General features: G+C 61.3%; 1 protein-coding gene across 35 annotated transcripts in view; it reads left to right on the top strand.

Annotated features, from left to right (window-relative positions):
* The window catches only part of ANK2 (ankyrin 2), a 304698-nt gene that overhangs the window by 230934 nt on the left and 51475 nt on the right, over positions 1-22289 (top strand). For 11 of the 35 annotated variants that reach the window (XM_036241837.1, XM_036241840.1, XM_036241821.1 and 8 more), the window contains 10 exons: positions 392-589; positions 2583-2681; positions 4341-4439; positions 7479-7577; positions 8493-8588; positions 13295-13367; positions 14438-14491; positions 16438-16582; positions 18724-18735; positions 21909-22011. In XM_036241837.1, the coding sequence (XP_036097730.1) occupies positions 392-589; positions 2583-2681; positions 4341-4439; positions 7479-7577; positions 8493-8588; positions 13295-13367; positions 14438-14491; positions 16438-16582; positions 18724-18735; positions 21909-22011 (978 nt within the window). The remainder of the gene's footprint in view (positions 1-391; positions 590-2582; positions 2682-4340; positions 4440-7478; positions 7578-8492; positions 8589-13294; positions 13368-14437; positions 14492-16437; positions 16583-18723; positions 18736-21908; positions 22012-22289) is intronic. The other 24 variants (XM_036241839.1, XM_036241845.1, XM_036241831.1 and 21 more) reach the window with 7 other exon arrangements.

The following is a 22289-nucleotide window of genomic DNA, read 5'->3' as shown; positions in this document are numbered from 1 at the left end:
TGTGCTGGGAACGCCACGTCCTGAGTGTGTGCTCAGCTCGGTGGAGGTTCACGGGGACCTCGATGAGCTAGTCAGGGCGTCTCCTCCTCCGTGTGGGGCTCTGGAAATGGTCCGTTAGGGCAGCCGAAGGGTGGGGAGGTTCGGCCCGGGAAGCTGCGCGCAGGGCAGGTAGGAAAGCCCCCAGGTGTCGGGACGCCGTGTGCAGGGGCCGGCCCATCCTTCCTGGCTCTCCCGTCCACCCTGCCGTGCGGCGCGTGCGGGGCCCTGGGACGCTGGTTGTGAAGGTTGAGACGTGTCACCCCCATAAGGTGGCTTCTCGCTGTTTGGCCGGCAGCCTTCAGAGCCGCACCAGGGCGGGCGCCGCGCCGACCCGTTTGCTTTCTCTCGTCAGAACGGCTACACCGCGCTGCACATCGCGGCCAAGAAGAACCAGATGCAGATCGCCTCCACGCTGCTGCGCTACGGGGCCGGGACGAACGTGGTGACCAAGCAGGGCGTGACCCCGCTGCACCTGGCCTCCCAGGAGGGGCACGTGGACATGGTCGCCTTGCTCCTGGACAAGGGCGCCAACGTCCACACGGCCACCAAGGTACTGCGCGCCGCCTCCGGCCGCTCAGGAGCCCTTCTGGGCAGACAGGGGCCCGTTTCAGATGACGTGGGGCAGGAAGGAGGGTGCGGGGCAAGGAGACGGGGCGTCTTGCAGAATCCAGGACAGCAGGGGCCGCAGCCCATTCTGGCACCTCGACTTTTCCCTGAGAGTCGGTTTCTGTCACGTCCGTCGGGGGTCTGCTTCCTCTGCTCCTCTGAGCAGGTCCCTGTTGCTCCAGGGACTGAAGTCACTGTGGTCAGGCAGTCAGTCGGCGTCCGTCCTTCCTGCCGGTCCTCAGTCCAAAGTCCGGAGAGAGGTGGCACTGCCCTCGGGGGCTGCGGCCCAAACAGTTGCTTCTGCTGGTGCCACAGCCCAAGGCGCCCTCCAGCCGCTGGGCATCGGGCTCCATGTGTGGGGACGAGGGGCCCAGTGAACACAGATCTCTGAGCCACGTCAGCCTGGCTCGGGGTGGTGGCCATAACGCTCCTCCGTCATTTCGGCCTTTTCCAGAGAAAGCCTTTGCAGACACCCACGTGAACCGCAGCAGAATCTCAGTCGGGGTGCAGGGGAAACTAGTCCAACACAAAAATACTTTTACTTTCACATTACATGTCTCTGCCTCTGTTTATCAACTCTATTTGAGTTGACTATCTGTCATCTATTAATCTATCTATTTATCATCTATGTTTCTATTATCTATCTGTTTATCATCTATCATCTATCTATATCAGCTATTTATCTATCATCTCTCTGTCGTCCATCCACCCACCCACCTCTGTCTCCACGGTGTGGACTCTCCTGAAGTAATTCGGATAATAGCAAAACCAACAACCACCTTTCCCACTGCTTTTGAAAAGCATCTTCCTTTCCGGTCGAAGCCCAGCTGCGGTCAGCACGTCCACTCTCCCAGTGGCTATTTCTCAGTGATGACATCACGCAGCAATGACCTTATGTTCCGTGTCCAATCGCCACGTAATAGTAAAATGGCACAAAACAGCCCCGACCTGTGAATGAGAACCTCTCTCTCCAGCTGGAGAGTGTTCTCTCTGTCCACACTTCTGAAGGCGCCCCGGCTGGAGGTCACGCACTTTGAAGGACGCGGCGTGGCTTCCTGAGTGTAGGGACAAGCCTGCGGCTGTGCCTGGGCGTGAGCTGGGGTGAGGGGCTGCCGGCTCGGAGGCGAGTCGCTGCCTGGTCTGCGGTGGCCGGTGCAGCGGGGGCGAGAAACAGGTCTATATTCTCGGCGTCCCCGGCCCCACGCACGGAGCCCAGTGAGCGGGAACAGAGCCCTATCAGGGCAGAAACTGTCCATGGATGTGCTCAGTGCCCAGAAAACTCCCGTCTGTGAATGGCACCCCATCCGACAGTGGTCTCGGTTTTCAAGGTGCCTTCACAGGCCCCTCCTGACGCTTCCTGCCCGTCGAGGCTGCCGACGGAGCAGCTCTGCGCCCCCTGAGCTCTGGCCCCTCGCTTCTGAACTGCGTTGGCGGCACGTTCGTCCCTTCGAGTAGCCGCTTGGGGCATGTACGCCGAGCACCTGCCAAACTGGCCGTTTATGATGCAGAGATCACTTTCTGTTGAGCCTTTGAGGGTCTTGGGGTGCTGGAGAAAACCATTCCGACTCGTTTCCTGTGACTGCGTGTTTTTCATGGATGTGATGCTCAAGGGGGTGATCGAGGTCGTTGCTGTGCTTGGAAAGTGGAAGCGGCGGTTGGTTCACCGGTATTGACGTGAATCGATAGGTGCAGGAGGCACAGCTGGCCCTGTAGTGACTGTTGTTAGGAAGCTGATTCGCAGGATTATTTTAAAGTCTCGGGTCGTGATGTAAGCACCCCGTGTAGAGAACAGGCTTGCTGACAGCGTCCGTCAGCACATCCTGCCTCGGGGGGGGGGGGTCCCCGCGCCTCGGAGGGTCGGTGTCTTCAGGAGACGCGGACTCTGGGGAGAGGCTGTGCTTTGCGGGGTGCATGTGCCTCTCTCGTTCTCTCCGCAGAGCGGACTCACAGCCTTACACCTCGCGGCCCAGGAGGACAGGGTGACTGTTGCCGACATTCTCACCAAGCACGGTGCTGACCAGGACGCCCACACAAAGGTACGAGGCCCCTCTCACTGTGTGGTGGGTCCCGGCCTGGGTGACTCCCAGCAGCCCCATCGGGTCACCCAGATCCGTGTCTCGTCCTCACAAGTCCATTCTGGATGAACTACGACTGTCCTGCTCCCTCACTACAATGGGTCCATTTTGCTGGAGTTCAGTCAAAATGGGCAGAGGAGCAGAGACCCCGGTTCTGCCGGACAGAGCTGCTGTTGCTCAGCCAGTCAGGGACCTGCCGTGCCCTCCGGCACCCACTCACCTCGACGCCCTTGGTTGACGTGGCCCTGGCTTTGCTGTGAACCCCTCTGCATAGCCCCCATCGCTGCCGGACCCTCCGTGGCCTCGTCTCTCCTCCCTGTTTTCAGATCCCACCGTCTACACCCTGTCTGAGCTCTTTGTCAGGTTAGACCACACATACGCCGGGTCTCCTTTGCTGGCGTGAAGGCCATGTTCCCAACCTGCTCCTCCATGTGTGTCCACAGGGTGCACGCCCGCTGAGTAGTGTCCGTACAGCCGGACCGAGGGCCCCACACCTGCTGAGTAGTGTCCGTGCAGCCGGACCGAGGGCCTCACGCCCACTGAGTAGTGTTCATACAGCCGGACCGAGGGCCCCACGCCCGCTGAGTAGTGTTCGTACAGCCGGACCGAGGGCCTCACGCCCGCTGAGTAGTGTTCGTACAGCCGGACCGAGGGCCCCACGCCCGCTGAGTAGTGTTCGTACAGCCGGACCGAGGGCCTCACGCCCGCTGAGTAGTGTCCGTGCAGCCGGACCGAGGGCCCCACACCCGCTGAGTAGTGTCCGTACAGTTGGACCGAGGGCCCCACACCCGCTGAGTAGTGTTCGTACAGCCGGACCGAGGGCCTCACGCCCGCTGAGTCGTGTCCGTGCAGCCGGACCGAGGGCCCACACCACCGCTGAGTAGTGTCCGTACAGTTGGACCGAGGGCCCCACACCCGCTGAGTAGTGTTCGTACAGCCGGACCGAGGGCCTCACGCCCGCTGAGTAGTGTCCGTGCAGCCGGACCGAGGGCCCCACACCCGCTGAGTAGTGTCCGTACAGTTGGACCGAGGGCCCCACACCCGCTGAGTAGTATCCGTACAGTTGGACCGAGGGCCCCACACCCGCTGAGTAGTGTCCGTGCAGCCGGACCGAGGGCCTCACGCCCACTGAGTAGTGTTCATACAGCCGGACCGAGGGCCCCACGCCCGCTGAGTAGTGTCCGTGCAGCCGGACCGAGGGCCCCACACCCGCTGAGTAGTGTCCGTGCAGCCGGACCGAGGGCCCCACACCCGCTGAGTAGTGTCCGTGCAGCCGGACCGAGGGCCTCACACCGCTGAGTAGTGTCCGTGCAGCCGGACCGAGGGCCCCACACCCGCTGAGTAGTGTCCGTGCAGCCGGACCGAGGGCCCCCACACCCGCTGAGTAGTGTCCGTGCAGCCGGACCGAGGGCCCCCCACCCCGGCTGAGTAGTGTCCGTGCAGCCGGACCGAGGGCCTCACGCCCGCTGAGTAGTGTCCGTGCAGCCGGACCGAGGGCCTCACACCGCTGAGTAGTGTCCGTACAGCTAGGCTGATGTCTCCACACCCTCCCAGAACTGAAACTGCCTCACTACCTCGAGGTTTGGGCAGAGTGTCACCCGATGTTTGTTGTCTCCACAGCTCGGGTACACTCCTTTAATCGTGGCCTGTCACTATGGGAACGTGAAAATGGTCAACTTCCTTCTAAAGCATGGAGCCAATGTCAACGCCAAAACCAAGGTAAGTGCTTTCTCGGTTCATTTCTGTCGGCAAAAGTGTCGGCCACATGGACGCTGCGTGCGCTCACCATAGGACACGTGTGAACACGCGTGCATTTGTGCGATGGGTTGAGACTCTTCAGCCCAACAACTTCTGACAGCCGAGCAGTTGTCGGAACCTCTGTGGTAAAGTTCAGGGAGCTGACTCGGGCTAACACGTCAGCCACCACAGGACACGTGGGTCCTGCTGGGACGGCTGCTCCTTTGGCCCCCCCCCCCGTGGGGGGAGTACAGACGGGCCTCGACCCTGTGCCTTCCGCTCTTTGAACTAATACTCCTAGACGCCTGCCCTGAGTCACATCCACGTTAAGTATGACCATGACGTCACCTAACCCCGAATACCTGGGGTCAGGTGTTGTTGCCTCCACTGTTTTACGCTGTGTTCACGGAGCCTGTCCAAGTCCAGAGTAGGAGCCAGCGAACCGGAACTGGGACTGGGCACTGTCAGGCCAGGACTCTGGGCGCCGCTGCGGGGGCCTCACCCCTTCCACTCACTGGTGCCTCAGCAGCCCCTGCCCCCCAACACTGGTCCACGCCGTCCACCAGGGGTCCCTGCCCCCTGCCCGTCCCCCGTCCCCTTCTTTCTGGCCTCGACAGTTGACCTAATGTAACTTCCAAGGGACCCCACCGCGTCCCTACAACTCGTCGCTGTCTCCCAGCTCCTACACCCTCATTTTGCTCCCGGCCTTCCCTCCCCGAGGCTGCTCCCCACCACAGCAGGTCCAACCACTCCCTCCGTGGGGCTTCCCGTGCTGCTCCGGCAGGGACGCTCCTCTGTCCGGGGTCGGCTCTTCGAGAAGCTCGCTCACGAGACGTTTCCATTAGGAGCTTTTCAATCCCTGAGTTTTTATGGTGACACGTTATTAGAGACGGTGCATGTTCTAATCACCTCCTCTTCACCCCTCGGGGATGATGTCTCGCCCCAAATAGTAGCAAACAGACCCACGGTATCACGTGACCTTTAAATTCATTTCTTTCCCATTACAATTTTTTTTTTTTTTTAATTTTAAGTGTTGGCTGTTGAGTGGTCACAACATTGGGAAGCCAGACAGCCCACTAGACAAGTCGTTTGCCTCGCTGGGTTCGATCTGCGCTCGGACAGACATTTGGCAGAGAGAACATGCTCATTTAAACATTCAGTGTTTTAAAAAACGAACTATGTGGATTTTACTTGGTTCTGGACGTAAATGCTTCTCTCGCATATCTTCAGGGGAGAGAGACACACCTCAAAGGACGGTCTTTTGAGAAACCTTGTGATTTTCACGCAGCATGACATTTTCGCGGAGGACGTCTCCTCCCTGCATCTCGTGTGTGGCGGAGTCACTGACCTGGGAACACACAGCCCTGTGCGTGGCCTGACCCCTCCGGCCCTCGCGACTTGGAGGCAGATGTGGTGCAGGGAGCTCGTTTCGGGGGACTCTTAGCGGCTTAAAATGAGGCTGAAGCCGGTAGCACTGGCTTGAGGCTAGCAGATCTGATGAGTTAGGTGATAATCTGCAAAGAGCGTTTAGACCGTCCGCGTGGACCGTCCCCGTGAAACCGACGCAGAGATGGGGAGTCCTCAGTGAGACGCACAGGCTGGCGCCACCCGACAACTCAGATAAACCGCAGAGAAGCACCGCGGTGGGCACGTCGGCCCTTCACAGAGCTGACGGTCTCCACTGTGTCCACTGAGACGGGACGGTGGGAGTCCGCGGGTCGGAGGTGCTGGTCTGGGTGGAGATGCCGGGGCTGGGGCTCCCAGAGGACCGAGGGCGCCAGGTGGTGGCCGACCTCATGTTCTGCCCCAGCCCCTGAGTAGTGCCAGGCTTCCCTGGGTTTACCTCCGCGGACACGTTTCTGTCCACGTCGTACGGTGTCCACGCAGTCTCGTGTGACTCCTGCAGGCAGGACTGTCACGTTGGCTCGTCGACTTGGCGGCACGGTGTGTCCTGGGCGGCACCCAGCGTGTGGTCACCAGCGTGTGACCCTGGAGGTGGCGGGGCTCGGAGGGGCCATGTTTGCAAACGCAGCAGGCAGGGCAATCTTTAGGAGAATCTCACCTCCCCAGCTCCTTGCGTGTCCATGGACGACGTGATTTTGGGGCCGTGTCCCTGTGCCCGTTTAGTTTCTGGGGTCCCTGGGTCATCCCATGGTAGGGGTGCACAGACACACCGAGCTGATGCTGCTCCAGACAGAGGGACACTCAGACAGATGGACTGTGTGTCACCTGCGTGGGCGCAGCCCCTGGACGGAAGGCCGCAGTGACCCCACGGAGGGGTGCGTGGCTCCTGTGACACAGCGGACACTCACGCAGATGGAGAAGCAAGGCGGCGGCAACACCAGAGAACAGGGACAGGTGCTCTTCCAGGTTCAGGTGTGACGCTGCTCAGGGCTCAGCCACGGACAGCGGCCTGGCACAGGTGCGCACACCTTTGTCGGGGGCCAGCCACGAGGACAGAGCAGCCGTGGACGTCAGCGGCCGCGACCTACACGGTCTGGCTGCAGAGGAACTGGGAAGAAACGCCTTCCCCTCCTCCATCATTCCCGGTTTACCCCCTGAGAGCGGACCCTGTCCCTCTCCCGCGGTCCTGCTCACCTCGCGCTCTTCCTCCCCTCCCCGGGGGCGAGCTCGGACCAGACGCTCACAGAGCCTCCATGTACAGACGGGGTCTCCCGTGAGCCCAGTGTTCCCCAGGGGAAAGGGGTGTCCGACTGACTTCCAGGGAGCTGGCGGGTGACGTTAGGAAGGTGCCGCACTGCAGGTCTCGGTGACCTTTCCACCCCTTTCTCCGGGGCAGAAACCACCGGGTGACGCCCCTGCCCCCCACACCACCCCTCCGTGCGTTTCCGTGTGAACTGCTTGGGAGCAGCGCGGGGAAGCCGGGGGGTCTCGGTGCAGGGGCAGAGGTGTGTGGGTGTGTCTGGGGCTGTGCAGGGGCCGGGGACGGCGCCCCGTGCACAGCCTGTCTTAGGTGAGGCAGCCCCAGCGCGGGGTAACCGGCCTCTCCGCCTCCCACAGAGCGGCTACACGCCCCTGCACCAGGCCGCACAGCAGGGACACACGCATGTCATCAATGTGCTGCTGCAGCAGGGCGCCCGGCCCGACGCCACCACCACGGTAAGGCCCGGGCCCCCCCCACCCTCCCACCGCGCCCCTGTGGGCTGCCTCTGTGCCCCAGTCCCCTCCCACTCGGGGGCCCCGTGAAGGTGACGTCCCGTCCTGTCCCCACAGCCCTGCCCAGCCCTGGAGGCTCAGCCTGTGGCTTCTTCCACAGAGTCCACCCGTCTCGTGTTCGGTCTCCCCTTTCCCTGCTGCCTCCTACGTCCCGCACGGCTGTCCTTCCCAAAGCACCTGCTTCTCAGGAGGTGTCCGAGGGGGACAGCTTCCGTCTGTCCTTCTGCCCCCGCGATGTTTCGGGCTGAACAGAACAGGGTGTCACAGGCCCCCCCCCCGAAAAGAGCCCCTGCCCAGGACCCAGCGCTGGGACGCTGGGGCTGGCAGAGGGCACAGCCCACGTGGTCTGGGGACCGGGCCAGGCTCAGGCCCTGGCGCTGGGGGCCCAGCCCCCTCTGCTGGCTTCCACCTGGCTGGGGTGCAGAGCCATTGAGATGCAAACCAAGGGGTGTGATTCACCCCCAGGGCCCCCCACCGTGAGCGGCACAGTGAGCTTCTGCTCAGCCCTCCTTGTCCCCGGGTGTGTGACTGCTGGGGGGCTGCCCTTGGGCAGGAAGGGGCACTCGGGGTGCTCCGGCGTGGAGGCGCCCCCTCCGGGCACTGCAGTGCTGGCCGCAGGCTGACCACCCAGGGGTTAAGCCGCCAGCGCTTCTCGTCAGGGAGAGCAGGCAGATGCAGCGTGTTGTGTTGCCATGGTGACCTGCGCTCCAGGCTGGAGAAGTTACCAAGACGCTTTCCGACGGAATTGGTGACACCCAGTGGTTTCCTGGGCTGTGCCTGGCGCTGGGGAGGCGCTGGCTCCTTCAGCGGTGAGCTCACAGGCTGTGTTCTCCCCCCTCCCCTCCCCCTCTCGCTCAGAATGGCAACACTGCCCTGGCCATCGCCAAGCGGCTGGGCTACATCTCGGTGGTCGACACGCTGAAGGTCGTGACGGAGGTCACCACCACCACCACGGTGAGTAGGAGGAGCCCCCGCTGGGCTCCCACGGCGCCCGAGTTGCTGTCCTGAGCTGTTTGGGTGGGTCTCCTGTGGGGCCGCAGACACACTGTGCTCACACCCTGGGCCGAGGCTCCAGCCCCGAGTCAGCAGATCCATGTGGAAAGTGTGAGTGTGGCTTAGAGCGCGCGGCCCCCTCTCTGTGGCCGAGTCCTGTGTGCTGCTCCTCTGCCCTCCTGCCGTGGCGGGTTGACCCCAGCTGCTGGCCGAGCGGCTGGGCGGTCCCAGCAAACTTCCGTCTGAGCGGAGGGGACCCAGGCTCAGAAAGGCCCCGGTCCCTGCTGTGCTCACAGCTGGTCTGGAGGTTTCCGGTGCGGACAGCTCCTCCTCACAGCCTCTCTGTTTCCGATTACTTTCTATTCAGACAGAACACGGAGTGCCGTGCGCAGGGAGATGGTGTTTGTCGAGACAGCGCACATTGGCAATGTTCTCCGTGTGCACTGACTGGGTAGAGCGGCGGCCGGTCTGTACGGAGGGGGGTGCCGTAGGCTCCGCCGAGGGCCTGGAGGAGTGCGGAGCAGAGAGGGTGTGAGCGTCCGGGGCCTGCTGTCCCGAGCGAAGCTTGGGCACCTCCCGGTGCCATTTCTTTGCATTGACTTGTTGGTGACTCTTCCGAAGCTGCGAACCACAGCCCGGGGGCTTGTTGGTGACGTGGACACAGGGTGCTGGGTGTCCAGCGGGACGGTGCATCGAACTCTGCGGATGCGGAGTCTGGAGCAGGGCCGGCACCTGGCCCGAGCCTGGGCGGTGCGCGTCTCGGATGTGGCGGGAGAGTGAGGACAGAGGCGTGTGTTCCCGAGGTGGCAGCACCCGGTGGCAGGCGGTGGGGGTGCAGTGTGGCCTTGACACCTGGTCCTGAGTGGAGGGAGCATCGCTCCTGGACAGGGGTGTGTCCAGGTGCAGGAATCACAGGCTTCTTCTCTCGGGGGAGTTGGAGGCCGGTGGCCGGCGTGCCACAGTATTTTGAAAGATTTTAAAAATATCCTCATGTGAACATTTGTTTTTATTGATTTTCGAGAAAGAAGAAGGGAAAGAGAGAGAGAGAGAGAGACTTCGACTGGTTGCCTCCCATACATGCCCCAACCCGACCGGGAACTGAACCCTCAACCTTTTGGTGTGCAGGACGACACCCCAACCAACTGAGCCGCCGGCCAGGGCTGTTTTTAGAGACGGAAAGAGAAGTTTCTTCACCACGTTACGTAGGAGAAAGACAGGTCTGGTTCCCTCTGAGGCCGACTCTGAACAGCTTTCCTTCCTCTCTGGGGCCTCATCCCAGGACAGTCTCTGTGTCGGGGGCTTTGTCCTACTTGGCACCTCGGGACAGTGCCCACCCCAGGCGAGCAAAGCTGCGCCCCGGCGTCTGCACTCCCACCGGGTGCCCACAAGAGGGCGCTGGCGTCCATGTTGTATCTTGTGGTTTTCTCTGCGGTTCCTGTCAATCCACCTGTGAGGTTCTGGGTGTAGAGCAGTGCAGGGTTCTGAGCTGAGGGGCGGTCAGTGGGGGAGACACCGCCTCTCCCCACAGCAACTCCAGGGGTGGTGTGGGGGGTGAACCAGGTTCTGTAAGAAAATCTTCAACTGAACCAAACGACAGGACGGGCCTGGTCTCTTCCTAAGGGATCGCAGGCTCGGGTATCGCTGGGCGTGAGGGACCCCAGCACACAGCCCACGTTTGGAACGAGGGGCCATCAGCTTTCTAAATGCTGGTGCTGACAGGTTCTCAGGTTCCCGTGAGGTTGCTGACAGCCAGGTCTCAGGCACCTGCTCCAGGGGCGTGCAGACTCTCCGAGCTCTCCGGGGGCTGTTCATGTGAGAAGCTAACAGATGCGGGGCCCCTGGTGCGCCTGCTCCAGGGGGAGCCCGGCCCGGGGCAGCCGCGCCCTGGCTGTGGTCTGACGGTCCCTGCCTTGACTTCCTGCTGCTCTGAGGGCCAGTGCTGCCCTTACGGTCGTGAGTTGTACTGTTTTGTGAAATGGAGTCTGGGGTTCGGAATAGAAAACGACGAACTTCTTTCGTTCTGTCGTGTGGTCTTCCTCCTCGCCGGTCCTCTCTTTGGGAAGAGATTCTCACCCACGACAGTAGCTCATACTTAGTGGTCACAGATGTGCAGGATTGAGGGCACACCTAGGATCCCGGGCTGTTTGTCAGATTCCTAAGGCCACGTGCGTGACCCTCTGACGTGCAGTAAAACTTGCTTAACAGGAACTATGCAAAAGACACGTTTTCACCTGATTTTCTGTTTAAGGAAACCCCTCTTCCGTGGTCCCTCTACTGATTTTCACGGAAACATCACGTCTAGTGTCACTTTCAGAAGACTCACAGAATCACCCAAATCACTGGGAGCTCCTTACGGGTGACAGGCAAACAGCACGAGACAATTTAGTGATTCTGTGAAATTAATAGAATGAAATGTAACGTTGCCACCATTCGAATGGAATACCGGCCGGCAGCGGCCCCGCTGACACAGACACCATTGGAGCCATAGCACGTGCCTTTGGGCCACCGCCTGGGCTCTGCCCCAGCGAGGGTGGTTTCCGGGGCTGCTCAGCCTGGGGGGTCTTCACCCAAAGTGTGAGGGGCCTGTGCAGGCGGGGGCCGGGCAGAGCTGGTGCAGGAAAGGTGCCGCTGAGCTGGCTCACGCATCTGGAGTCATGGCCTCATGGCCGTGTCTGTGACCTTTGCCCCCTGCGACCCGGTGGGGCGGGGGGGCTCACTCCTGGGGCAGGCCCACCGTCTGCAGGGACGTCAGAAACAGGGCTCATTTCCCGCAGCGGAAGCAGGAGATGGGTCTCCCCGGGCGGCTGGGAGGGTGACTTCGGCCGCTGCCGACTGGTCGGCTCCATCGCGATCTGTGTGACTTGTGGGATGTTTGGTCGCAGGTTGTGCCCCTGGGCTCTCTGACAGGTAGAGCAGACATAACCCAAGGAGCTGCTAGAATCGCGTTTTATTTTATTTGACGAGACTAGATTGTCGTTTAAATATTGGGGAATTTTTTGACAAGCAGTTAAGAAAACGTGAATATTCAAAGTTCTGAATCTTCCCCTGGATGAGCCAGTTAAGGCGGATCAGACGCCCGCGGTAAATTCACGCCCGCCCCTCAGGCAGCACCTCCGGGGGCGGAGTCGAAGGTTCTCCCTGACTCCAGGTCCCTTGATGAGCAGGCTGGGTGTCTGTTTGCAGACATGGTGTCGCTGACGCTCTGTGCGCTGTGCGTGCCCTGTGACGTCACATCGGAGAGATGGTCACCGATCCCGGGCACCGTTATCCTAAAGAGATGGGGAACTGGGAACGGAACTTTTAACTTTTGACATAATTTTCTTCAGGTCAGTAACATCTCATAGTGAAGCTCAAAGACGCAGGCACCCTGTTCCCTGTGGCCCGGCGGCCTGTGGGGAGGCTCACTCTTATTTCGAGAGATCCACTGTTTCAAGTCCCCGACAAGGCCCGTGGGTGAGCCTGAAGCAGCTCGCGGCCGGCGGCGGCCTCTCCGAGTGTCTGCCGGGCCGGTGACCCAGAAGCTCAGAAGCTCATCGTCAGATTAATTTAATACTGAATTGCAACAGTAACAATCCGCTAGCTGATACGTACTGAGTACCAATGTACGCCAAGCACTGTCCTTAGAACTCTTGGATATATTATTTCATTTACTCTTGATAACAATTTTGAGGAGTATTATTGTCCCCGTTTCACAGATGAGGAAACCGAGGCACAGAGCAGTAAGGGGGCGAGCTAAGTCTCGCAGCTAACAAACAGGGAGGTTTGAATTGGAGCCCAGGCAGCCCCTCCAGAGCCTGGTCATCCCCACCCTGGACGGTGGCCATGGAGGCCGTGAGCGTGGCCATGTGGGCCATGAGCGTGGCCGTGGGGGCCGTGAGCGTGGCCGTGGGGGCCGTGAGTGTGGCCGTGAGGGCCGTGAGCGTGGCCGTGGGGGCCGTGAGCGTGGCCGGGGGGGCCGTGAGCGTGGCCGGGGGGCCGTGAGCGTGGCCGTGGGGCCGTGAGCGTGGCCATGTGGGCCGTGAGCGTGGCCATGGGGGCCGTGAGCGTGGCCGTGGGGGCCGTGAGCGTGGCCGTGGGGGCCGTGAGCGTGGCCGTGAGGGCCGTGAGCGTGGCCGTGGGGGCTGTGAGCGTGGCCGGGGGGGGCCGTGAGCGTGGCCGTGGGGCCGTGAGCGTGGCCATGGGGGCCGTGAGCGTGGCCGCGGGGGCCGTGAGCGTGGCTGTGCAGGCCAGGGGCAGCTGTGAGGACCCCAGGTCCCCTCCTCCGGGGCCTCTGACCCCAGAAGACACGTTTTCTGCCCAGACAGTTGACATCTTTCCATTGTTTACAAGGTCTTTCCCAGTGGTGGTGTTTTTAATAAACGGCATATGCTCATGGCTTTTTTCTAAAGCTTTTCTGGAGACACGACTCGGGCTGTTTCAGGGAGGCCCTGGGCACAGCACACTCCCTGCTCAGCATGACTCACGCTCAGGCCGTCGCTCACAAGTGTGTTTCGAGTGGGGACTTGCTACAGGCTCGCCGGACACGTGGCCTCCATCCTCAGGAGGAAGACCACAGAAACGCTTCCAGGACGGGACTTCGGGGCCCGGCGCTGAGTCTGGGCTCCTCTGGGCTCCGAGCCTTTGTTAGGTTTTTTATTTTCTTTTAGCTTTATTGATTTTCTTTGCAGACTATCACTGAAAAACACAAGCTGAATGTTCCAGAGACGATGACGGAGGTGCTGGACGTGTCTGACGAAGAAGGTGAGGCCCCTTTCTGTCTCCTGCGGCCTCGGGCCTGGGCCCCAGGGTCGCCGTCCTGTCTTCCGGGCTGGCTGGGCCGTGGGTGCCGATGGCGCATCTGAACTTTAAAGCCATGTTCCACCTTTGTCTCAGTACGTTGGCTTTGCTGTTCGGGGAGGGGTTCTGGTGATGTGTTTTCAGCCGCTGTCATCTTTACTGTCTCACTAAATAATGGGCCCAGGAAGGGGGAAGGACGGGATTCGGACACCTGTTAAAACATCTTCCTGGTAGTACCATTATGAACATACGGTTTTATTATGATGAGGTACTTTTCCTATCACAATGCCTCAGATGAAAAGCTCTCAGAGTATACACTCCCGATGGTACGTTGAGAAAGCCCTGCTTTCGGACTGGTTCGGACTGGTTCAGACGAGCAGAGTATATTTTATATCCAGAGGAAAAGAGCGTAGAGGTTAGAAGCAGCACAGCGGTGAGTCAGACTGATTCCACGTAAGCGTGTATTTTTCACGTCAGGACGCACATCTCTGTGGCAGAGCTGACGCCACTGTGCGCGGTGGTGAGTGTCAGGTCCGAGCAGCCTCCTGCTCGGCCCGGGGCAGCGTTGGGGGCGCCCCACCCCACTGCAGCTAGACAGGTGACTGCTCTTGAACGAAAAAGCCTGCGGCTGTACAGCCACTGTCACAGCCCTAAACCACGCACGGCCAGTGTCCGAGCGCTGCGCCCGCCGTGCCGGTCTGGGAAGTGAGGACCGCACCGGCCCGGACGGCTGCTTCTGCGGAGACACAGTCGCAGTGTTTCTTTAGGTCCGCGAGGAGGTAAAACCCGACCTGGAGATGTCAGTTGGGAACCAGTTTAACTTCCCTGCTGGGCAGAGCTCAGAGCTGACTCAGCTTTTGTAAGAACCGATGACAGAAACAAACAGAAGCCGGTCAGCGTGTCACTGTGGGCTCCCAGCAGCCATCAGTCCTCTGGGACCCGCCCGACACTGGCGGCTGGGTGCCCGCCCTTCGTGTGCGCCGCCCGGTGTTTCCCGGGGTCACCTTGCTCACCCTCACCCCTGTGTCGAACAGCTTTGAAACAGTCTGGTGGCCACGCCGCGGACGGGGAAGCTCTTACTGACTCAGGTACCTTCCGAGGAGACGGTTGGAGTGAGCGTTTCCTTCGCTTTCCGTGTTTCTCAGCGCGTGGCAGCTGCGTGCGCTAACCGCTGCTCTGGAATCGCGCGTAACCCGGCGAGCTGTGTGTGCGTGTGTTGGCGGGCGTGGATTTTACTAGCACAGAAGCTTGACGCTGCGACTCACGTGTGCTGCTGATTTCGCCACGATGCGGAGCCATGTTAACAGAGTTCAACATCCGTGGACGTTGTACCGGTGTTCCCCCACGACTAGTGTGTCTTCTTGGAACGCACATTAGAGAAAAGGTGGCGCTTGGCTAGTGGCCGCTGAGCTGGCAGGGACGTTAGCGGCCAAGCCAGACTGCACTTCACGCGCTCTCGGGCGGAGACCTTCCTGCTGTGGCTCAGAGGGTGTTAGGTGGTCGCTCGTGACGCATTCTGGGGCAAGTGCGCTGCAGGTTTAAATAATCTTCCAGGCCATTTGCGAAGGGACCATGATGTACAGCTTGTTTTATTTATTTATTTTATTCCTCACCCGAGGCTATTTTTATATTTGTCATCAGCTAGAGTGGGAGGGAGGGAGAGACAGAGAGAAACCTCGACATGGGAGGGACACATGGACTGGCTGCTTCCCGCACGACCCGACCAGGGCCAGGGACCAGCTGCGACCAGGGTGCATGCCCTTGACCAGCGTCAAACCGCGATGCATTGGTCCGCGGGCCGACGCTCCCACCGCGGAGCCAAACCAGCCAGGGCCCAGCTTGTCTTCTGCGGCGAAGCCTGCTTCCCCCAACCCTCCCCTCTTCGTCTGTGAAAGTGGACGGAGTCTTCCCAGACATGAACAGAACTCATACGCTTCTTTCCGAAATGATTTAGGCTTCTAGCCAACCAGACAGCGCCCGTGCTGTGTGGGCCGACCCCCAGTGAGGCTGCTAGAGCCCGTTCCCTCCGAGCGTCAGGGAAAGGCACCCCGCGTACTTGTCCTCGCAAAGACCTACAGGGTATGCGAGAAGGGGCACAGTGAGACGGAGACGGTGGGCCTCCGCGGCGTCATAAAGTGTCGGAGCCCCCGACCCGGCCCCTTGTTCAGACACCCGCTTTCTCCCGGGGTGTGGCCACGCCCCCCAACACGAACGCTGGGTGTGGCCGAGTCTCTCCACGTAGGTGACACTCCAACAGCAGCCACGGTCCTCCCTCTCGGCCGTGTGATGCTGTGACCCTGACACACTGCTCACCTGGAACCTGCCCCCCATCAAAGCTGCACCCAAACACACGAGCACCCCCAGCTTCTTCGGCGAGCCCTGCTCCAGCTTCGCTGGGACCTTCTGGGACGAGCAGCACCCATGTGGCGGCTCATTTCTCCTGTCACCGCTCCGGAGGCCTGGGGAAGGGCCTTTCCCGAGTCTTTCTGCTCCTGGGGTCACCAGCGACCCTGAGTTCCTTGGCCTCACACGCCCCCTGCTCTGTCTCCTGCAAGGACACACTCCCGGGTCGACCCAGTTTGACCGCATCTCAGTGTTAATCTCGGGCTCATTGCATCTGCAAAGCCCCTGTCTCCTGATAAGACCACCTCCTGAGGTCCCCAGGGGACACCATCCTGAGTGACCTCTGCCCCCTCGGACCTTGTGGGTCATTCACGGTGACCCACCTCAGTGCATGCGTGTTCGCCCGTGTTGTTGTGTGTGTGTGTGTGTGGCTGGCGTCACTGTTGCATCTTGTCGACTTGAACAATATCGGCTGTGAACCAGCTGCGACCGTAAGGGACCGAGTGACGGCCGGAGTGGGCGCCGCCGTCCCGCATCCCCTCCTCCCGGTAAGTAGCAGAAGCGCCGGCCGGCTCTCGATTCTCTGAGTGTCGCGCTCTCAGCACACCTGCCGTGCGTTCCTCTGGTGTGCGGGCCGGGGACGCGCCTGCCCCTCTGGTGTCCTCGGCGGTAACTGCCTCCTCATTCGCAGGCGACGACACCATGACGGGGGACGGCGGGGAGTACTTGCGGCCGGAGGACCTGAAGGAGCTGGGCGACGACTCCCTGCCCAGCAGCCAGTTCCTGGACGGGATGAGCTACCTGCGCTACAGCCTGGAGGGCGGCCGCTCCGACAGGTACTCGCACGGCCGGCCGGTGGGCACAGCTCGCTCCCGTTCCGAGAGCCAAGCAGACTCGTGCTCAGAGTCACGGACCCCCTCTCGGCCCGAGCGGGTCTGTCCTCTCACAGCTCACGGGAGGGGAACCGAGGCCTCGGGGAGGACGTAACTTACAAAACCGACAACTGGTGGGCAGCAGAGAGACGTCCACTTAGACCGAGGTTTTCCTCACCTGCCCCCTCCCCCCAGCCGGACAGACGGGTCGGTGTCGCCCTGTGGGTGCTCTGAGTCCCTGGTTTTACTGCGAGCACCCCGCTCTCTGTGAATGAGGCATGTCGTAAAGGACTTATAGGTCGTAAAGGGCGTAAAGGGCGTAAAGGTCGTAAAGGTCATAAAGGACACAGATTCAGAAGAGGCAGAGCAACAGCCCAGACACAAAACGTGACCTGAGCCAAATCTGGAGGAGCCCAGCCTTACAGGCAGGTCTGGGGGTGTCCGACCCCCCGTCAGCGCTGTTTTTGTCTATCACAACGGGCGGTCATGCCCCGAGGCCGGCTGAGGACAGCCCGGCGCCCCATCCAGAGCAGGGAGGCTTGCGGGGCGTCCCCAGAGGGTGATGTCTTCCGCTGATCAGTCACCTCGGCTTTGAACTCCCCTCTCGGCGCCTCTAAGAAATAAATGCCCCGAAGGGGAGTCACTGCGAGAGAGCACCAAGGAGCAAGCTTCCCCTGGGCACCCACATCCTCTCCCCACAGTTCTGAACCAGTCAGGGTGCCCGTGCCCGGCCTCCTGGGCAGGTGCTGAGGGGGCGCCGCAGGTGCAGACGGAGTGAGATGTGCCGGCTGAGGTCCCAGCCCAGGGGGGGAGGCCAGGCGGGGGTGCAGGGTGCCCTGGAGCCCAGGCTCAGGCTGACGGCAGCGGGAGGTGGTGGTGAGGAAGGGCCGGGATGCTCTGAGGCCTGATCCGACCAGACCCGGGGTCCTGGCGTGTGCGAGCCGGCGCTGCCCCGGTCTGGGGGTGGGTGAAGGAGCGAGTGGTGTCTGCAGGTTGGGGGACCCCTCTGACAGGGGGAGAGGACGGTTTTACAGGACAGACGTTGGGGGGGTCAATCCGGCAGGTCTTCCCTCTGGGAAACCACTGCCGTGATGCAAGCTGGGGCGCAGACTTGAACTCTGACCTCGGGGCACACAGTCTAGGGGGAGTTTGAAAACTGGCCAGGAGTGGGGAGGTTAGATTGACCCCAGGCTTCGATGACTCCAAGAGGGGGTGTCCTTGGGGTCAGGATGCCGGAGGAGCCCCTGGGGGGCTGGTGACAGGGCTGTGCTCTAGGTAGTGAGTCTGACACACTGATAGCTTGGGACCTCACTCTGAGATTCTTTTTTTTTTCTTTATTGATTTTAGAGAGAGAGGAGGGGAGAGGGAGAGAGAAATAAATCATTGATGAGAGAGAACATTGATCGGTGGCCTCCTGCGTGCCCCTCACTGGGGATCAGGCCCACAACCTGGGCATGTGTCCCGACCGGGAATCGAATGGTGACCCCTTGGTGCAGGGTCGACGCTCAACCACTGAGCCCCACCAGCCGGGCGAGAGATTCTTTTTTTTTTTTTTTGGTACGTGCCCCTAGCGGGAACCGAACCCAGGACTCTCTGGTCCACAGGCCGACGCTCCAACCACTGAGCCGAACTGGCCAGGGGCCGGGTGATAGATTCTTCTTCAGATTTCAGTCGAGCGAAGGGCTGTGGCTGCTCCCGTTCCCGAGCCCGTGAGCCGCCACGTTCTGTCCGCCTCAGAGCTTCCTTTATTCATGTCTCTCATCAAACACACGTGCTCAGTCCGATGCCCTTTCCTTGCCCGGAGTGCTCGGTGTGAGAGGCCTGCAGACCGACGGTGTCTGTGAAGTGGGGCGCTGGGGTGGGGGTTCCGCCTCCACGGAGCAGACGGGTCGGGGGGCGTGCGAGGCGGCTCGTGGTCTGTCTCCAGCCCTTTGCTTCCCCAGCACCGAGGTGGTCACTGCCTCCTGCCGGGATGACAGGCACAGCCCGTCTTCACGGTCGTCTTGTTGATTTTTAAAGTTTTGCTTAGACCGTTCGGTATGTCACTGGGTTTTGGTAACCACTTTGCCTTCTCGTTATGTCTTCATCTGGTGTGCCTTCCGTAGCACGGTGCCCAGGTAGGTAACCCGCAAACACGGCCCTCCCGGTCCCCCACGTCCCCCGCTCCCTGCTTCGTGGGCTGCCTGTGTGTGCTGTGTCTGTGGGGTGCTTGTAGCCTAGGGTTAGGATTTATTCTCCAAGTAGGGTCTTTGTGTGTTGAGCTGAGTAATAGCTTGGGCTGGACTGAAAGCTAGAACCAGCCCCGCATGACGTCTCGGGCCGCAGCGCCCCCTGTGGCTGGGGAAACATCAGCCCGGCTTCCCGGAAGGAGCCGATAGCCAGGAGCAGTTGCAGGTGATGGACGCCCGTGCTGCCCAGCGTGGACCTGGTGCAGGAAAGCGGAAGCAGGCCCCACTTCCTGTGCTCGGGACAGAGACAGCCACTGGCTGCTCGCTCCAGGTCCTGTGATTGGTGCTCACGGACTCAGAGCGCTGCCCAGTTCAGACACAACCACGGACGCGTTTCCCTGTGTTCGAGCAGACACGTGGCACGTTCTAACGTGTCCTTGTTCCGTGGGGTTTGAGGGCTCCGCCAATGGAATGTCTAAGGGATATTAGCCATCACGACGCTTCTCAGTGAGGCCGTGGACCTCACTGTCTGCAGAGCCGTGTGCCGTGGCGAACACGCACACACTCAGACCACGGGCTTTCGGCGTGGCTGCCCCGTGGCTGCGTGTTCCCGCAGGCGTGCCCGTGAGCACGGCCTCTGGCTGAAGGGGAACGTGACCCTCGATCGCAAAACATTTTAAACTTGTCACGTCTCTAATCAAGCGGCTCGTTTCCGGGCCCCGGCGTGAGCTGCGGCAGACTCCTGTGCTGGGCCGCTTCCCTCCGAGTCCTGCGCCGCAGGAATACGCGAACGTGGTTGCATCTGAGCAGGTTCTGTAAGGAAACAGGAAAAGACGAGCCATTAGAAGCCAGGAACAGGGCCTAAGTAAGTGGTCAGCGTTGCAGAGGCAGCATCAGCGAGAGTAAGTCCTGGGGTAGAGACGGGCAGACATGGACGATGCGTTCACTCTTCCCCCAACGGTTCTCCGGGTCTGCAGGTCCTTCCCCCCACCCTGACCCCGTCCCCTTCTGCCCGCTCCCCTCTCCCTGTGGTCCTTCCCCGGGAGCTTCGGGAAGACAGGAAATACAGCCACCTCCCTCTGCCCAATTGGTTCAAAACCCGTGGGGAGCCTGGCCGGCAGTCAGGCAGGGGGGCACTGATAGCAGAAGGAGCTCCTCGTTCCTGGCGTGGCCCCAGACCTGGCCGCCGTCTGTCAGAGGTTGGCGGGCGATGCCAGGTCTCCGGGTCAAGCGGGGGCTCCTCATGGGCCGTTCGGGTGGCTCCCACCCCCTGCCCGTGTCTAGTGCTCCTGGGCCAGGTCTGCCTGGTGACAGCGTGTCCACCGGGGCTGAGGGGCAGGCGTTCTGTCCTGCCCCAGTGTCTGCAGCTCCGTCACCTGGAGAAACCAGCACCTTTCAGTGTGTGAAGTCACAGCCTGGATCTGTGCGTGCCAGAGGCACAGAGAGAGGTTGGAATGAACACGCCGGAGCCTCGGAGAGCTTGGTGGGGGCTGGGTGAGCTCAGGGACAGCCCTGTCATTTTAGGAGGCTGATCCCCTCCCCCCATTGTTGCCTCTGCCTTGGCCCAGTTCTAACCAAAGTGAGGGGTGTAGGACTTCAGGGCCTGGAACAAAACCCATTCAAGCAAATCTCAAGGATCTTTGTGGTTTAGAGCAGGAGAAAGAAACATTGTTCAGCCCCTGGAGGGAGACAAGAGTTGCTGAGATTAAAGACCTTTCCCCCATAATTTAACCCCATCCTCAAATTCAAGGTCAGGCCAAGGTTCCTCACTGTGTACTTCGCCCCCCGATGAGGTGCACCGTTGAAACGCAACGCACCGTACAACCAGCCAGAGTGGGGCTGCCTCTGATGGCCGGGCCCTTGGTCTTCACCGGGAGCCCACAAAACATGAGAGTGAATCCCCACCCTGTGTCTGGGTCTTACCTCATCGCAGACACAGGGGCGTGTACTGTGAACGCAGGATCAGGCGAGCCGGGCCTCTGGCCCGCGCTGCACTGTCCCACTCGGGGTCTGTGCGGGCGAACACCGGAGCCCCGCGGGGAAGGCCCTGCTCTACGGCCGGCAACACGCCCCCCTCGTGAAGATGTGGGTGTGCGGTTGACGTAGGCACATTTGCAAAATGAGAACAGCTGCTGCTGACAAATTCGCTGACTGCCGTGTCGTCCGTGGCTCTCCGAGCCACGCTGGCCACGTGCCTACCGTGGCTTCTGTAAAACCGTGAGCGCGAGTGGGCTCTTCACATCCCCCGTGGGCTTTGGGCTGATGTTTTGAATATAGATCTTTTAAAACTCGGACGGCCGTGCGTGAAACACGGCGTATTCACGCTGCCCCCGGCTGTCGTTCGAGCGACGGGGACGGGACGAGGGCACGCCCATGGGAAGGCCCGGCTTTGCCCAGTCCGCTGGAGGGTGGAGTTCAGGACCTGAGATTTGGGTTTCACAGGATGAAGCAGCAGGGGTCAAGGCCTGAACCCCAGGGGATGTGTCATCGCTGCCGTCTGCTTGGCGCTGGCTGACGTGTCTGGGTCTGGGGTGCCTGGGTCATCGCCACGGCGACAGCACGCGCACACGCTTCGCTCCGCACAGGACATGCCGCGGCGGCAGACCAGCTTCCTCAGGAAGCCTGCATGCGGCCGCGTCCATGTCTGTGCCGTCCAGGGGGCCCCTCACTCCGGGTCCCAGCACGGTGCAGGCGGCGGGGGCGGGGGAGCCCGGCTTTCGTCCTGTCCGGCCGCGGCCGGCTGTTTCCGACTGTTTCTCAGTCCCGGGAGATTCTCATTGGCCCAGATTCTGGTGCTCTGTCCTGGAGTTATTTCCTGCCTGAGTTTCTTGCGCCGGGCGCCCCGTTCAAACCGTTCTGGGAAGGACAGGAGTCAGATCGGAGGATCAGATTCTGACTTCTGGGCTCCCTGGGGCCCCTGCCATTGAGTGGCAGAGCCGGGCAGAGGGTGTGTCCGTGGTGTCCGTGCGGGTGACGCCTGCCGTCCGCCCCTGCACCGCGGCTTGTCCCCTGGAGGGTGCCGGCAGCTAACTGCACGCTCTCTTCACTCCCTGCTCGGCGGCACCTTCTCCCACCCCGCTCCGCCGTGGGCACGTGACCACGGCCGCCTGCTCACCCGCCAGCCTCCGGTCCTTCAGTTCCGACAGGTCTCACACCCTGAGCCATGCCTCCTACCCGAGGGACAGCGCCATGATCGACGACGCCGTGGTGATCCCCAGCCACCAGGTAGGCGACCGCCGCCGCCCTCACTGCCCGTCACCCGGCACCGACGGTGTCCGGGGAAAGCCGTTCAACCTGAGAAAAGCAGTCATGTTGGTTCAGGCCAGGGTAGGGAGCTGAGGGAGCTTCTGACACAGGAAAGCCGTTCCCTAGCTTTCTCGGGGAGCAGGGTTCTCCCGAACGAACGGTCTGCTCGTTGCTCCCGTGGTTCTGCGTCTCCCTGTGGAGATGAGCCGTGCGGATGGGCTTCTCCGTGAGTGTGTCGGGGCAGGCGACAGCCCAGA

This window comes from Molossus molossus, unplaced genomic scaffold (assembly GCF_014108415.1).
Source record: "Molossus molossus isolate mMolMol1 unplaced genomic scaffold, mMolMol1.p scaffold_m16_p_4, whole genome shotgun sequence".
Taxonomy (NCBI): domain Eukaryota; kingdom Metazoa; phylum Chordata; class Mammalia; order Chiroptera; family Molossidae; genus Molossus; species Molossus molossus.
Note: the sequence above shows the minus strand (reverse complement) of the source record. Positions and strands in the feature narration are given on the sequence as shown.